At 43.3% G+C, this 12,524-nt stretch overlaps 1 protein-coding gene across 2 annotated transcripts in view; it reads left to right on the top strand.

Annotated features, from left to right (window-relative positions):
• The window catches only part of celsr3 (cadherin, EGF LAG seven-pass G-type receptor 3), a 100,350-nt gene that overhangs the window by 55,443 nt on the left and 32,383 nt on the right, over positions 1-12,524 (top strand). For both annotated transcript variants that reach the window (XM_072449339.1, XM_072449338.1), the window contains exons 15-21: positions 4,526-4,667; positions 6,297-6,417; positions 7,090-7,273; positions 8,102-8,203; positions 8,485-8,579; positions 9,271-9,480; positions 10,227-10,425. In XM_072449339.1, the coding sequence (XP_072305440.1) occupies positions 4,526-4,667; positions 6,297-6,417; positions 7,090-7,273; positions 8,102-8,203; positions 8,485-8,579; positions 9,271-9,480; positions 10,227-10,425 (1,053 nt within the window). The remainder of the gene's footprint in view (positions 1-4,525; positions 4,668-6,296; positions 6,418-7,089; positions 7,274-8,101; positions 8,204-8,484; positions 8,580-9,270; positions 9,481-10,226; positions 10,426-12,524) is intronic.

The following is a 12,524-nucleotide window of genomic DNA, read 5'->3' as shown; positions in this document are numbered from 1 at the left end:
CTACCATTGTAATAAACATATGCTCGAGTGTGCGACGGTTGCTTGAGGCTCAGTCATTGGTTTAATAAGGTGATTTACAGTACGTTTATTTCACACGTCTCAAAACAAGACACGCGAAAGCGTATGCTCAATTGTATGTATTATATGTAATGTCTGACGTTTCAATAGTTACCATAGTGACACGGCACAAAAGCAGTCCGATTAACTTTTTAGACGGTTTGAAAATGCAAGAATAAATACAAAATATAGCCGCAAGCGGCAATGATCGGCCCTCACCACGCCGCCGCCACGCCGCAAGAGGAGGGGGCGCAAACGCGCCCCAATTGTCCTTTTATTACGCCTACTGCTGAATCTGTGACGCCGTCACATCTTCTCCCCTTTGTTTTACCATCAAAAAGCAATTTTATTTTGAATTCTTGGCAAAATGTGCGGCTTTGCCGCACAGACACCGTGACTCTTTGAATAAAAATGTGGATAACTTTTGATGGTCCACACCTGAAGATGAGTCTCACCAAATTTCAGGTTAATAGGGCTGACGCCCTGGGAGGAGTTTGTGAAAGTATAAAGTGTAAACATGTTCTGGCGATTTCCCCATTGGAATAACATGGAAGGTTTCGGTCATCGTTACGGCAAAACCATAACAATTATGACATGGGTCTCATTGACTTTTTTGATGGGGATGCTAAAATTGAGTTGTGTGTCAAATTTCATATAATTTCGCAAAACTAAACATTTAACCTCCATATAAAATCTGTAGGGGGCGCTGTGGCGCCAAATGAATTTATTTCACTTCAAGTAGGTTTAGGGCAAAGAGTTTAACAACTGATTCTAATTTGACGCAATTCGGACTTTATCTGCGCAAACGGCAGAAATTTTAAATATGGGAGATTTCTGAAATTCTAGCTACAGTTTGCGGCTTCGCCGCACAGAGACCGTGAGAGGTATCAATGTAATTTGGATAACTTTTGATGTCCCACTCCTCAGTAGCATTTTCACCAAATTTCAGCTTTTTAGGGCCAACGCCCTGGGAGGAGTTTGTAAAAGTACGACGTTTGGAAAAACTCCGAAGTCATGTTTAGCCATTTTTGAAGCAATATGGCCGAAATTTGGTTGGGCGGACGGCGTTGCCGTAATAACATTTTTTACTTCTCTTGTCACCATCTATCTCTGCGCCAAATTTCATGATTCTACGATCAGATTTTTTTTGGGTCATTTCCCATCTCTCAATGCATTTTTGGTACATTTGGGGGCGCTGACGCGCCAATTTTTTTATTTTAGAAAAGGGAAATAGCCAGAATGTAGAGAGGCACGATTTTTAGAGGTGTGCAAATTTTTGTGACTTTTCGTCAATGTTCACTGGGTGAAAAATAGGGGGGTTGGTCCCGAGAAGAAAGAAAGAAGAATAATATTCCGATGCGAAAACAATGTTTCCCATTTTTCAAATATCATAAACTATACATTTTCGGAAAGCGCTCGCGCTTTCCTACCTCATGGTGTGGGTCCCTGGTCACTGAAGGGTACTTTCGTTAATTTTGAGTGGGTAACAGTACAGTAATAATGTTAAATTTTTGCATTACATGCTTATATGTACGGAACATGCAAGAGATGGGGAACGTATTCGTGAGCTACTTAGGGCAAATGAGTGCTTTATATGGGTAAAGTGCTCGTTTAGTGCGCACTTTCGCCCGTTTACAACGGTAATGTTCCATTTTCCTACTACTAATTAGTATGCACGGGGCGTGCATGAGTGGAGGAGTGCGTTAGTGAGTGTTAGGAAGTGGGCGAGCGCTTCGCGCTCGATTTCGCAGGCTTCGCACGGCCTTACGAGATTAATAGGCCTCTCGCCAGCTTGTGGCGCTCGGGCCTAAATATATTCAGCTTATTTTCAGTAGCAATTATGACTTTGATGGTCCCTGTCTGTCAATCTGCCACAGTAACAGATTTGGATGTAACATTGAAATAAGACATTGTGGCATTCCTGGATGACTTATTTACGAAGAAGAATGAACCGGAACAGGAGTCTAACCCACACCCTCTTAATTCAGGTCTAAATCGTAGAACAGCGGCAGATAAATTCCTCTTTTCTCCTCTTTTCTTATAAAACTGAGAATGTCCCTGAGCCTGAAGAACGACTGCTACCTTTTGTATTGCTAGTTCCTTTTCTCTTCGCCGCGAAAAAGCCATGGCCATCTCCGCTCCCGTTTCCATGGCCACAGCAAAGAGATATACGACAAGATCGAAAATGATGAAGTGCTTTCACCAGACGCAACATACACATGAATTACAGTGAAATCCCAGCGCTGCAGGCTGAGCATCTGCAGGCTGAGCATCTGCAGGCTGAGCATCTGCGGGCTCAGCATCTGCGGGCTCAGCATCTGCGGGCCGAGCATCTGCAGGCTCAGCATCTGCGGGCTCAGCATCTGCGGGCTCAGCATCTGCGGGCCGAGCATCTGCGGGCCGAGCATCTGCGGGCCGAGCATCTGCGGGCCGAGCATCTGCGGGCTCAGCATCTGCGGGCTCAGCATCTGCAGGCCGAGCATCTGCAGGCTCAGCATCTGCGGGCTCAGCATCTGCAGGCCGAGCATCTGCGGGCTCAGCATCTGCGGGCTCAGCATCTGCAGGCCGAGCATCTGCGGGCTCAGCATCTGCGGGCTCAGCATCTGCGGGCTCAGCATCTGCAGGCCGAGCATCTGCGGGCTCAGCATCTGCGGGCTCAGCATCTGCGGGCTCAGCATCTGCGGGCTCAGCATCTGCGGGCTCAGCATCTGCGGGCTCAGCATCTGCAGGCCGAGCATCTGCGGGCTCAGCATCTGCGGGCTCAGCATCTGCGGGCTCAGCATCTGCGGGCTGAGCATCTGCGGGCTCAGCATCTGCGGGCTCAGCATCTGCGGGCTCAGCATCTGCGGGCTCAGCATCTGCGGGCTGAGCATCTGCAGGCCGAGCATCTGCGGGCTGAGCATCTGCGGGCTCAGCATCTGCGGGCTCAGCATCTGCGGGCTCAGCATCTGCGGGCTGAGCATCTGCAGGCCGAGCATCTGCGGGCTGAGCATCTGCGGGCCGAGCATCTGCGGGCTCAGCATCCTGGTAGTGTTCACTGAACCTGTAAAGATGCCGCGTGTCAATGGTTTAGGAAGGGTCGCACAATATATCGCAACAATGAACAATATGCTCACGTTTTTGTCCAAGTAAAATGTATTAAAAAAGTTGATTTAGTCATCATTTTCCTTATTAAGTAGGCCTTTAGTCTTGGTTCAGTTTATTTTTAATTTCTTGTTTAATTTAACTGAACGTATATCAGAAAAGTATATTAACATATGACAATAATATCGTTATCGCAATACTAAACATCGAATATTATATAATTTTTTTATATTGTGCAGCCCTTCTATTGGGTTATGGTTTAGTCCTGGTTTAGTTCTGCATTTGTCCTATTAAGTTCTGGTTTAGGAACACTTTTTGTCACAGTTTAGTCCTGGTTTACTGCTGGTTTTGTATTGATTTAGTTCTGGCTTAGTACTAGCTTAATTCTTAATTTAGATTTAGGAGTTTTCTATTTTTTGCATTCGTTTTGGAGAATCTGAAGTCCTGATTTACTGCTATTGTATGTACTATATAATTTATACCAAGAGTCATCCTTTGGTTTAATATATTTTTAGTTCTGGTTTAGTTCTTGGTCTGTCCTGGTTTTACTTTATTCAGCCCTGTTCATGTTAGTTATTTGCTAAGACCCACTTCCGTCCTACCTAAACCCTTGTCTTTTAGTTTCAATGTCAACTCGGTTTAATCCTGGTTTAGACCTTGATTTTTATGGAGTTTGGGCTCATTTGGAAACAGTTTATAATTATGTTATTCAGTTTTCCTTATGATTGAGGTTTCTGCCTTGTTTATATCTTGTCCTTGGTTAGATATTTATTTTATATAGATTTTTTTTTCAAGTAAGTCCGTGTTCTTTGGTCTCACTTCTGTCAAAAAACATTTACACAACGTTCACTACTGGATGTCCTTGTGCCTCTTCTTTTGTTTGTAGATGACACTGAAAGACGAATGGACTTTTCAATAGCTACAATTACCTTGTCAGTTTCAACTTCTATTTATGCAGCAGGGGCGTTTGTTGTCTATAGGGAACTGTGCGTAACTCCAAATTTAGTCGGAGGAAAATCTGTTGTCTTTCTGAATAAAAAGCTGTCTTCTAGTGATTGAATATAAATCACTGCATGTTATGGTGAAGAGCAGAGGATTGGTATCTTTGTGGCTTTACATTAAAATTGATTTATTGGTAGGAAGCCTGGACTAGAGCGTAATTGTGGACATTAACAGGAAAGATGTATTTCTAAACTTTAGTTGGTGAGGTTATACTTTGAACCCAACGCTATTCTTAAAAACACATAAAATTAAGCTTTTTTTTCTCTCTTTCTCTATATTGTATAATTAAGATTGAACGAAATAGCAATTTGATTCTCGTACAGCAAAAGATTGTTTAGTATATTAATTATATTTAATATAATTTCTGTGTGTTTATTTTCAGGATATTACGGTAAAGGCTGCACCGACGCCTGTCACCTAAACCCATGTGAGAATGAGGCAAAGTGTCACCGCAAACCCACCTCTTCCCACGGCTACACCTGTGACTGTGGAGACAACCACTACGGACAGTACTGCCAACACAGGTACTACTACTACTACTATATCTGCTATAACTACTGCAAATACTTCTGCTACCAGTGTGGCGTGAAATCACCTGACAATAAAAGCTGACACCATCAAAATTAACCAACTACAATGGTGCTAATTTGTGGTCCTCAGGGAAGACAAATATTCCAAAACATGACAAAGAAAGGCAGCATAGAACAGTAAAAGGCCAGAATAAAAAATGACTTTGATAACATTCATCTTGACTTCAGTTACGATATCGATACAGGTTTATCTTGTTTCTCTCTGTCAGATGTAATTACCTTGACATGTTTGCGCAGCTATCTGCGAGCCATCTACAGAACTGTCACCGGTCTTGGTGGTGACGTGTCATTTATCAGCTGTTGTTACTTCCTGAGGCGTGGTCAGTCTTGACGGAACTGTTCGATGTGGTTTGTAAATGTCAGGGTCATGTCCAGTGTCAGGTCGACATGATTCCTTGACCATGTTGAGTTCTGCTCCGTCTTATAAGATGCTGGAGTACTGTTGGATTTTTGGTGAACATCATACTGTCTGGAAGAAGTAGGGATTTAAATCTATTATCTAGCTCTCACAAACTCTTCATTTCACATGCGTTTATTTTCAGTGCAAGCTTTTTTCAGACTGTGAAGTTAAACTGGGGTGGACCGCTTAAGGGTAGCCAATCAGAGCATTGCTTTTGACCCTTACTTCCTGGTTGTGTGCAGGGGTCTAATTTTAAAAGTCTTTGGGGGAAAATGCAAAAACTGTCAGGCTCTTCAGCTTTTGACCCTTACTTCCTGGTTGTGTGCAGGGGTCTAATTTTAAAAGTCTTTGGGGGAAAATGCAAAAACTGTCAGGCTCTTCAGCCTCTACAGACAGTACTGCAAACACAGGTACTACTAATAATACTACTGCTACTGCTGCTGCTGATTCTTTTGTCCAACTGGGTCATGAAATCACCTGAATAATAAAATCAGACTTTTTTGCTGCCACAAAATGAACCAAATACTTAAAATCTACATATAATTTCAGAGCCCTTTCCCTTCAACACCACAGCTCTGACCGCCTTTGATCAAAAACGTGTGAAAGCAGCGAGGGAAGTGCCGTCTCAGAGGAAAGGAGAGGATTTACATTTGAAATCATTCACTCTGGCGTCTAAGATGTTTCCTATAAACCCAGACATGTAAAAGATGTTGTGACTGATATACTCACAACTTATAAATATTTTCATATCCCCCAAAAAGGAAAACATGACAGGGTTTATTTGCTTTTTTTCATGATTCAGTCCTGTTTAGAGTTGTCAAAAGTAGAGAAACTCAGGTAATAATTTATACTAAAAATAGTATCGAAACTAGGTATTTATTTGAAGTATCTATACCAAAAACAATCACATAAACAGGACAAAATGTGTTATTGAATAATCTTTATCAGAAGTGTAAAAAACATTGTGGCATAAAGAAAGTGCTCTTATTTTGTGGTGGAAATACCAGTTTATTGTCTTAAACCTTGACCTAAAAAGCGCTTTTAAAAAAAGATTGGTACTGATAATTGAATATATTTCTTAGTATAGCATTTATTTTGGTATCTGGTTTAGTCCACATTTTGATCCTGGATTGTCCTCACTGTTTTGTTCTGCTCTCATCCAGGATTGAGCAGCAGTGTCCCAGAGGCTGGTGGGGGTCTCCAAACTGTGGTCCATGCAACTGCGACGTGGACAAAGGCTTTGACCCGGACTGCAACAAGACCAGCGGGCAGTGCCAATGCAAGGTACCGCTTTAGTCCTGCTTTAGTACTGCTTTAGTACTGGTTTAGTCCTGCTTTAGTCCTGCAATAGTACTGCTTTAGTACTGGTTTAGTCCTGGTTTAGTCCCTCTTTAGTCCTGCTTTAGTCCTGCTTTAGTACTGGTTTAGTCTTACTTTAGTACTGCTTTAGTCCTGCTTTAGTACTGGTTCAGTCCTGGTTTAGTCCCGCTTTAGTCATCCTGGGTTACTTACTGTTTTTATACCAAGCTAAAAATGTTCAGATCAGTTGAGGGTTTCGGTAATCCCTGTAAATTCCACTTTAACCACAGCAGTTACAAATATGGTTATTCTCAAATATGGCTGTTGTTGTTTATCATCTGTAATCCTGTTTTAATCTGATCCCTTGACCCTAATCCATAATCTCAGACCTAAACTGTGTCTAGTGCGACATACAGTAAATACAGCACTCTCTTTTATGTAATGCAGAGAGAAGTTTGCACTGTGCTAGGTCATGGTCTCAGTATTCGTAAATAAAATGTTTTAAAGGGCATTGTTTGTTTCTCACAGTAATTGTAACACTACATTATGGTTCTGTGAGACCCCTAGTTGTGTGTAATGTATCTATACATATACAGTAAACCATTTTGGATTAAACTGAACGACTTTGTAATTTCTCTTTCTTTTCTCGCCCCGTAGGAGTTTCACTACCATGTGCGCGGCTCCGAGTCCTGTCTGCCCTGTGACTGTTATCCCATAGGCTCCTTCTCCAGGTCATGTGACCCAGAAACCGGCCAATGCCAGTGCAGACCTGGAGTGATCGGCCGACAGTGCAACAGCTGCGACAGCCCCTTCGCCGAAGTCACCAACTCTGGATGTGAAGGTCTGTTTAGTCTTGGTTTAGTTCTAGTTCAGTCGTAGTTTAGTCCTGGATTAGTCCTCGTCTGGCCCAGTTCATTCATGGTTTAGTCCTGGTTAGTTAGTCTTGGTTGGTTCCTGGTTTAGACATGGTGAGACTTGGTAAGACTAAAGGATTGTTAGATCAATTTTCAACACGATTTGTCTCTCCATGAGTTTGGGGAGGAGTGGCTTGAGGAGACATAATGCTTTTGCACGTACGTAGTATAGAACAATAACTTACTGTAAGTATAGCACAATTTTACATTTTGTTCATTGTAAACTCTAATATTGATCTAAAACAGTTTGGTAATAAAAACCAAGGTCCATTGACATTTCACCATAACAAGCAGCTTGTTTCATTTGCGTGTTTTTACTTTACTTTCAAACATTTCCAATAATCACAACTAAGCTCAATGATGTGGGCGAGGATAAGGGGTAGGTGAAAACTGCTTTTTCCCCTGAGCACTCGAGCCTCTGTTGCAGGACAATACAGGGTTGAGTAATCATTGAGTAAACATGCAGGAATCAATCAAAATAAAAACTTTCATTAAACTATTGATGAGGAAACACCATTGGAACAAGGTTAAAATCTCATTAAAAGACAATTGTCCTCGTGTCTGTAGAGGGCTTCCCGCTTTTATCTTCGTTCCGTCCCTGTTTTATCCTGTTTTGTATTGTAGTTAAGCCCTGGTTTAATCATATTTAGTCCATGCGTACTTGCTCAGTCCCTATGTCATTCGCTTGTTTTGAAGTCTTGGTTTAGTTTTATTTTGTTGTGATTTATCCGTGAAGCATCTCATTTTCTCTGCAGTGATCTACGATGGCTGTCCCAGGACCATCACCTCTGGGATCTGGTGGCTCCGGACCAAGTTCAACCTCCCAGCTGCTGTCCCCTGCCCCAAAGGATCCGTCGGTAAGTGCTGGTTTAGTCTGGCTGGCACTGGCCTGCTTTGGTCTTGAACTGGTTCTGTTTTAAACTTGGTTAATCTTGTTGGAGAGTGATCATTGACTCCTCACACTGGTAATGAGACACTACTTCAGACTGAAATGGCTTGGGCTTGGATTAGTTCTGATTCATTTAGTTACTTCTTTCCCCTTCATTTTGAGCATCATTGTATATTTGTTTGCTCCAAATTGACAAATGAATGAGTTTTGTTGCATGTTTGCTTAAAGTTGCCGTGTCTCATCTTGCAGGAGCTGCCATCAGACACTGTGACGGGGAGAGGGGTTGGCTCGAGCCGGATCTCTACAACTGCACCTCTCCTCCCTTCGTGGAGCTCAACACGGCTGTGAGTTCAAAACCTTCGGAGTGCCACTATCGACCTGGGGCCTCGTCTATAAAGGACTGCGTGGGAATTTTGTCCAGCAAGCAAATAGTGCAGCTGGTCACGCCTTCTCCACACCTCCAAAACGCCATAAAAGGGCCGTGCAAAGTGACTTATGAAAGAGATTTACCTAAACGTGAGGCGATAGTCAGTGGGTTTGACAGAGGCAGGCGGGACAGAGTGTCCCGCCAGTCACAAGGCTTTATGACAAATACAAATAAAACTCATCCCTCTGAAATTAACCTTTAAAACAACGGAAGACATTTTGTTTTGTCACCTCAACTCAAAAATATTTATGAAGGAGGCTATTTTGCAGATATTGTGGACACCGGGCTACATGTTGTATGAAGATTTAGTCACTAACTATTCTGGTTTGATTTGAGATTTAAGCCCATTTCAGTACTCGTTTGTCCTGATTTAATTCAATTCTTGTCTAGTCGTTAGACCTTGGTTATTGATCATTTTTTAGCCTTATCGATTCAATCTATTTTGTTCTTTGGTAGTTCTGATTTTGTTCCAGGTTAGTCTAAGGTCCTAGTTTTACCCTATTTCAATCTTTATTCAGTCTAAAGTTAGCTATAGTCACATCCAGTTTCTGCTTAGTCCAAAATGTTGATTTTGAACTCCGCGTGTATTATGAATATTTTTTTTACAGCTGGATTCTCTGGAGCGAAACGAGACAGAGCTGAACACCATTGTGGAGAAGAAACTGGCCCACCAGCTTCGGGACGTGACCGAGTCGACCTCTCGTCTCTATGGAAATGATCTCATGATTGCAGAGCGACTGTTGTCTCGCCTCCTGACCTTCGAGACGCAGCAGAGCGGATTTGGACTAACGGCTACTCAAGACGCACACTTCAGCGAGGTACCATGCAATATCTACCCTGGGTTACCTCCGGAGCGGGTTCTGAAATGCTGACCGCTGTATCGCCATGCCGTCCATGCCACTTATTTAGTCGCGTCTACATTCAGTTCCTCGTTAGACTCATTTCTCTGTGAATTTGAGTCCGATTGTAATAAAACACGCAGCATTTCGCCGCATGACATGTAGAGTTACTTGCGTCTGCCCTCATCCACATCTGGCTCTGCTCCTGCTGCACTGAGAGTGAGCGAGAGAGACAAACTGTTATTATTGATTCTGATTCTGATTCTAGAATTTATTATAATGTCTCAATGCTCAGGTGCAGATCCTACATGTTAAGAGCCTGCCTGTGTTTCTACGGACTCAAATTTGTGTTCCAAATTAAGCTTTGCGAGGCCTCTTTTTTTGGTATTTCAGTCAAATAGAGTAAGGGATAAGTTTGTTTGCAATTTCAGATCACATCAATTCAGTAAAATGATCAAAATCGGCTCTAGATATTGTCCCAAAAATATCGGCGGCGCTTATTATTTGTCATCGGTTGCTCTGGTTTCTAAATAATCGGCTTTATTCATGAAAAAAGCAGTCAGTCTCTAATAAGGTGGCCGAAGTGTCTGGCCCGTAGACACAGCGGCAGTGTACATTGCTTTTCTCCCGTTTAATGCTAACTTAGAAACTTTTTGGCGACATTTCTATTTGTTTCATTATTAATGCGTTCAGTACGTTATCTTTCACTGTCACTTTTGCTCCAGAACATAGTGCGCGGGTGCAGCGTGCTCCTGGGTCCACTGACGGCAGGACTGTGGCGCTCCCTGGCCCAGAATCAGGCTCACGGCTCGGGCTCGAGTCCGGCTCAGCTCACCGACCTCATGGGGCAGTACGCGCAGACGCTGGCTCAGAACATGAAGCTCACCTACCTCAACCCCGTGGCCCTCGTCGCTCCAAATATTGGTAAGAAGCCACAAATGGAAATGTACAGGAATAAACCACTGAGCTAGCACAAGAATGAATTGGGAATGAGGATTGACCGGAAAACAAAGGTCAATTTGAGATAAGATAAGATAACCTTTATTTGTCCCACAAGGAGGAAATTCTAGAGTTGCAACACAGATTAGGTACAGAAACAGATCAACTCAAACTACTACCGTATTTTCCGGACTATAAGTCACACCGGAATATGAGTCGTACCAGCCAAAAAATGCATAATAGAGAAGAAAAAAACATAAATATGTTGTACTGGAGTATGAAATGCGGTTGCAAGTGTGAAAATAACAAATAGTATGACATATAATTCGCTCCGGAGTATAAGTATATAAGTATAAAAGTAAGTATAAAACTATGAAAAAAGGTTCGACTTATAGTCCGAAAAATACGTTTTTTTTATTTACTCTGTGTCTGTCAAACTGATTTCAGGTTTCTGTTTTGACATCATTGTTGAAAAGTTTATGTTCTGCTCTTAGCCTGAAATTCTCCCCTCCTCATTCTCTGGAACGTTCATATAACCTATTAAATAAAAATGTTAGGGTTAATTAAACGCTTGCTTCCATCTATCTTCTCTGCTCAGCCTGTCGTCTCTACTCTCTCCCCCCTCCCCCTCTCCCTCCTCTCTTCTCTCCCTCCTCTCTTGTCTCCTCCCTTCTCTCCTCTCTCTTTTCTCTTCTATCCCTCCTCTCTTCTCTCCCTCCTTCCTTCTCTCTTCTCTCCCTCCTCTCTTCTCTCCTCTCTCTTCTCTCCTTCCTCTCTTCTCTCCTCTCTCTTCTCTCCCTCCTCTCTTCTCTCCTCTCTCTTCTCTCCCTCCTCTCTTCTCTCCCTCCTTCCTCCTCTCTTCTCTCTTCTCTCCCTCCTCTCTTCTCTCCCTCCTTCCTCCTCTCTTCTCTCTTCTCTCCCTCCTCTCTTCTCTCCCTCCTTCCTCCTCTCTTCTCTCCCTCCTTCCTCCTCTCTTCTCTCTTCTCTCCCTCCTCTCTTCTCTCCCTCCTTCCTCCTCTCTTCTCTCTTCTCTCCCTCCTTCCTTCTCTCTTCTCTCTTCTCTCCCTCCCCTCTTCTCTCCCTCCTTCCTCCTTTCTTCTCTCTTCTCTCCCTCCTCTCTTCTCTCCCTCCTTCCTCCTCTCTTCTCTCTTCTCTCCCTCCTTCCTCCTCTCTTCTCTCTTCTCTCCCTCCTCTCTTCTCTCCCTCCTTCCTCCTCTCCTCTTCTCTCTTCTCTCCCTCCTCTCTTCTCTCCCTCCTTCCTCCTCTCTTCTCTCTTCTCTCCCTCCTCTCTTCTCTCCCTCCTTCCTCCTCTCTTCTCTCCCTCCTTCCTCCTCTCTTCTCTCTTCTCTCCCTCCTCTCTTCTCTCCCTCCTTCCTCCTCTCTTCTCTTGCTGTCGTCTTTTGGCTGCCGTCTTTCGCTCCGAGGACATTTTCCTTCCGCTGCTGTAGATCTGATCCCGTGTTCTGAGTGGGAGTGTGAAATCCGTGTGTTGCATTAGGCCTCCTCATCTCTGCCTCACAATGAGTCATTATGGGAGATTTCACAGAAGAGTTCAGGGCTTTGTCAGGGAAATAGTGTGAAGATGATCGCTTTATCAAGCTTTCCAAGACCTACGAGGTTTTACGTCAGTTCGAAGGATGTGACAGTGAATATGTATGGGTACGTACAGTGTGTATGTGTCAGAGCACTTTTAGAGACGTTTCACCCATACACGTGTCTGTGTGGACATATAGAGACGTTTCACCTGTACATGTGTCTGTGGACATTTAGAAACGTTTCACCTGTACATGTGTCTGTGGACATATAGAGATGTTTCACCTGTTCATGTGTCTGTGGACATTTAGAAACGTTTCACCTGTACATGTGGCTGTGGACATTTTGAGATGTTTCACCCGTACATGTGTCTGTGGACATTTAGAAACGTTTCACCCGTACATGTGTCTGTGGACATTTAGAAACGTTTCACCCGTACATGTGTCTGTGGATATTTAGAGACGTTTCACCTGTACATGTGTCTGTGGACATATAGATACGTTTCACCTGTACATGTGTCTGTGGGGACATATAGAGACATGTACAGGTGA

The sequence above is a fragment of the Eucyclogobius newberryi genome, unplaced genomic scaffold (assembly GCF_026437365.1).
Source record: "Eucyclogobius newberryi isolate DKJ021-1_F unplaced genomic scaffold, fEucNew1.0.hap1 SCAF_17, whole genome shotgun sequence".
Taxonomy (NCBI): Eukaryota; Metazoa; Chordata; class Actinopteri; order Gobiiformes; family Gobiidae; genus Eucyclogobius; species Eucyclogobius newberryi.
Note: the sequence above shows the minus strand (reverse complement) of the source record. Positions and strands in the feature narration are given on the sequence as shown.